The 2,806-nt window shown below is 40.6% G+C and overlaps 1 protein-coding gene across 1 annotated transcript in view; it reads right to left on the bottom strand.

Annotated features, from left to right (window-relative positions):
- The window catches only part of vps41 (VPS41 subunit of HOPS complex), a 38,933-nt gene extending 36,493 nt beyond the window's left edge, over positions 1-2,440 (bottom strand). Inside the window, exons 1-2 of the mRNA XM_063207065.1 lie at positions 2,234-2,440; positions 1,758-1,802 (exon numbers count right to left, since the gene is read on the bottom strand). Of these exons, the coding sequence (XP_063063135.1) occupies positions 1,758-1,802; positions 2,234-2,254 (66 nt within the window). The 5' untranslated portion in view covers positions 2,255-2,440. The remainder of the gene's footprint in view (positions 1-1,757; positions 1,803-2,233) is intronic.
- Between the last annotated feature and the right edge of the window lie 366 nt (positions 2,441-2,806).

Genomic DNA, 2,806 nt, shown 5'->3' with positions numbered 1-2,806 from the left:
GCAGGAAGCTGCTCTGAGTGAGTGTACAATCATGAAGACCATGTTGTCTCCCTCCCTCTCTTTCGCTCTGTGGGTGTGTGTGTGTGTGTGTGTGTGTGTGTGTGTAGGGAGGCTAGAGAGAGAGAGAGAGAGAGAGAGAGAGAGAGAGAGAGAGAGAGAGAGAGAGAGAGAGAGAGAGAGAGAGAGAGAGCGCGAGAGAGCGCGCGAGCGAGAGATGTGATTTGTGTAGGCTCGCGCGAGAGAGAAAGAGATGTTATTGCTGGGCTAGATATTATTCTGTATATTTATTCATTCTGAGTTGAGTTTTTTGCCCTCTTTCCTTTCTCGTTCAAAGGGTTTTGCCGGTGCAATTGTTTGCCATCTTCCTGATACCTCATTCCCCCCCATCATTCCCAGACAGACGCAGCAATCTCGCTCTCATTCTCTCCTCTATATTTTATTTACTGATTTGTAGACAGGGTGTGCTGCATTCCAACACCCGATGTCTCCCTATCTACAGTATATATTGACAATATTTAGCAGGCCAGTGTATGATGGAAAACCATATGTGAATAACTTCATCATTGTATGGGAAAAGGTTAATGTGAGATACTAACATGAAAAAAACAAGTAAGCCCGGCTTTAGTATGCTTTTAGTGCAATAGTTGAAAATACAAGCCTATAACAGTGAAATGTGTACAAACCACATGTTTACATGCATTATATTAATGCTGAATGCTACCCAAAGGGTTTCCCACATCAAATGCATTTAAAATAGGCCTACAATATTCAGCCTACAGTTACGATACAAATTACAAAAGCAGGCTTTATAACCGCTTATATGCAAATCAATAAACTGTCTATGCACAGGTTTATTCAGGTGCTCATATAAACGGAATAAACAGTTTACAAAAGCGGTTTATTGCAGTTATCGGTTTATGAGAAATTCGATTCGCACAGGTAGGTTTTTGGCTAAACTGATTTCTGAAGACATGTATTCAGCATAATCTGGTTATTATCAGGTTATTGACATTCTAGAAAGATAAGTAGCCAATCACAAGCCTTGAATTCCAGTTTTGTGTCACACACTTGAGTGGAACACATGCAACCGACAGACTGCATGTAAACAACAATAAACAGTTTTCTCCAATAACCTGTTTATTCCAATAACCTGATTACTGTGGTCATGTAAATGGGCTCACTGACAAGCTAAAAACCTGGCCTTTGTCCTAGTCTATTAAGTTGTTTTGCTTTGCTCAATTTAGACATCGCTCATTCTGAAATCACACACACACACACACACACACACACACACACACACACACACACACACACACACACACACACACACACACACACACACACACACACAAAAACGAGACACACTGACTGACACACGCAGTGATGGCATGAAATGAATGAAATGGTCCTACAATGGTGTGCTTGTGCTTGGATGCAATGCCCGATCACAATACTGTATGCAATTCCTAAAAGCCATGGAAATGGACAAACGTGGGGTAACACTATCACCTCACTTCACCTGGCTCACTTCACCTTCATATAACAGATATTGCAAGGCATGAAAGTTACAGCTACTTTAAGTACTAAACACTTTAATACCATGGTACAGACACCTTCACAGCTACACTAAAGGCAGGTAGGAAACAGTTCCAAAAACCTCACACTAAGAATTCTGTTTTCACTATCTACAGGGACAGTCAGACTATAGTATCTGCAGCGCAGAGCATGTGAGCCACACCGCATTGCTTAGTGCTTACCTCTGAATCATCTGTCGACTCCTCACTGGATTTACTCCCCTGAAACTAAGAGTGAGACATGTCATTATCAGTATCCAGGTTGCTGTCAAATGTCAGTTACATTACCAGTGCTACACACTCGAACATTAACCTGACATTCATAAGTCCTGAGCTAGATACATCACGAAGAACAAATCGTTTATTTTAATGCTGTAAACCACATTCATATAACCGACAAATTTACAAGGCTAGATTAGAAAACTAATCACCAGTGCTCCCATGGCCCAACAACTCACAAGTGGCATAATGCTTTCTGCTAGCTTCCCTTATCAACAAGGTGAAATGTGGTATGCCGAATATGAAAAAATGACAAGGACAGATGATTCTAATAAATGATTAAGGACATAAACTGAAATTAGCGTGAGGTTTTGTGTTTAGCAACATCATTCCAAAAGCATACAGTAGGCTACACAAACGTCAATTCAGATGATGCCTACCTTATCTTCTACTTCTGACATTGTTCCTGTCAATACTGTCAGTATTTCTACAAGAAACAGCAACAGCGTCCGCAAACAGGTTTGCAAAACAAAAGCATGAACAATGTTGTGTCAGATATGTCACTGATTCGAAATTAGTTCGAAAAAAATGATGAAATTATGGTGTGATGCTACTAGCATAACACACCCTCGCACTGCGCTAAGCAAAATCATGTGACAAAAACAGGAAGCTGATGGGAGATTGCCGGGAAATGTAGTTCTGTTAGCACTTCTGCGCCCGTGGCCGGTTGTGATCATTTTTAGGGCAAGCAGTGCAGTGTTATTTGCAAATGTTTTTACACTTTTTTAGATTGACTACATTACAATTACTCCACTTTTCAAAACAAAGCAGTTTATGAAAAGTTGCATCTCAAGTCTTGAAGATGGTCAGAGTGTCATGGCGCCTAGAAATAGTCAAAAATGCTGACTACTATCCTCTCTCACTACCACGAAGATGAAGGTCGGGTAAGCTACAGGGTTAAAACAAGCACTAGCCTACATTAAATCCATTCATCCTTTATCAGATATTTAACT

This window comes from Engraulis encrasicolus, chromosome 9, assembly GCF_034702125.1.
Source record: "Engraulis encrasicolus isolate BLACKSEA-1 chromosome 9, IST_EnEncr_1.0, whole genome shotgun sequence".
NCBI lineage: Eukaryota > Metazoa > Chordata > Actinopteri > Clupeiformes > Engraulidae > Engraulis > Engraulis encrasicolus.
The sequence above is the reverse complement of the archived record's forward strand: the minus strand, read 5'-3'. Positions and strand labels throughout refer to the sequence as shown.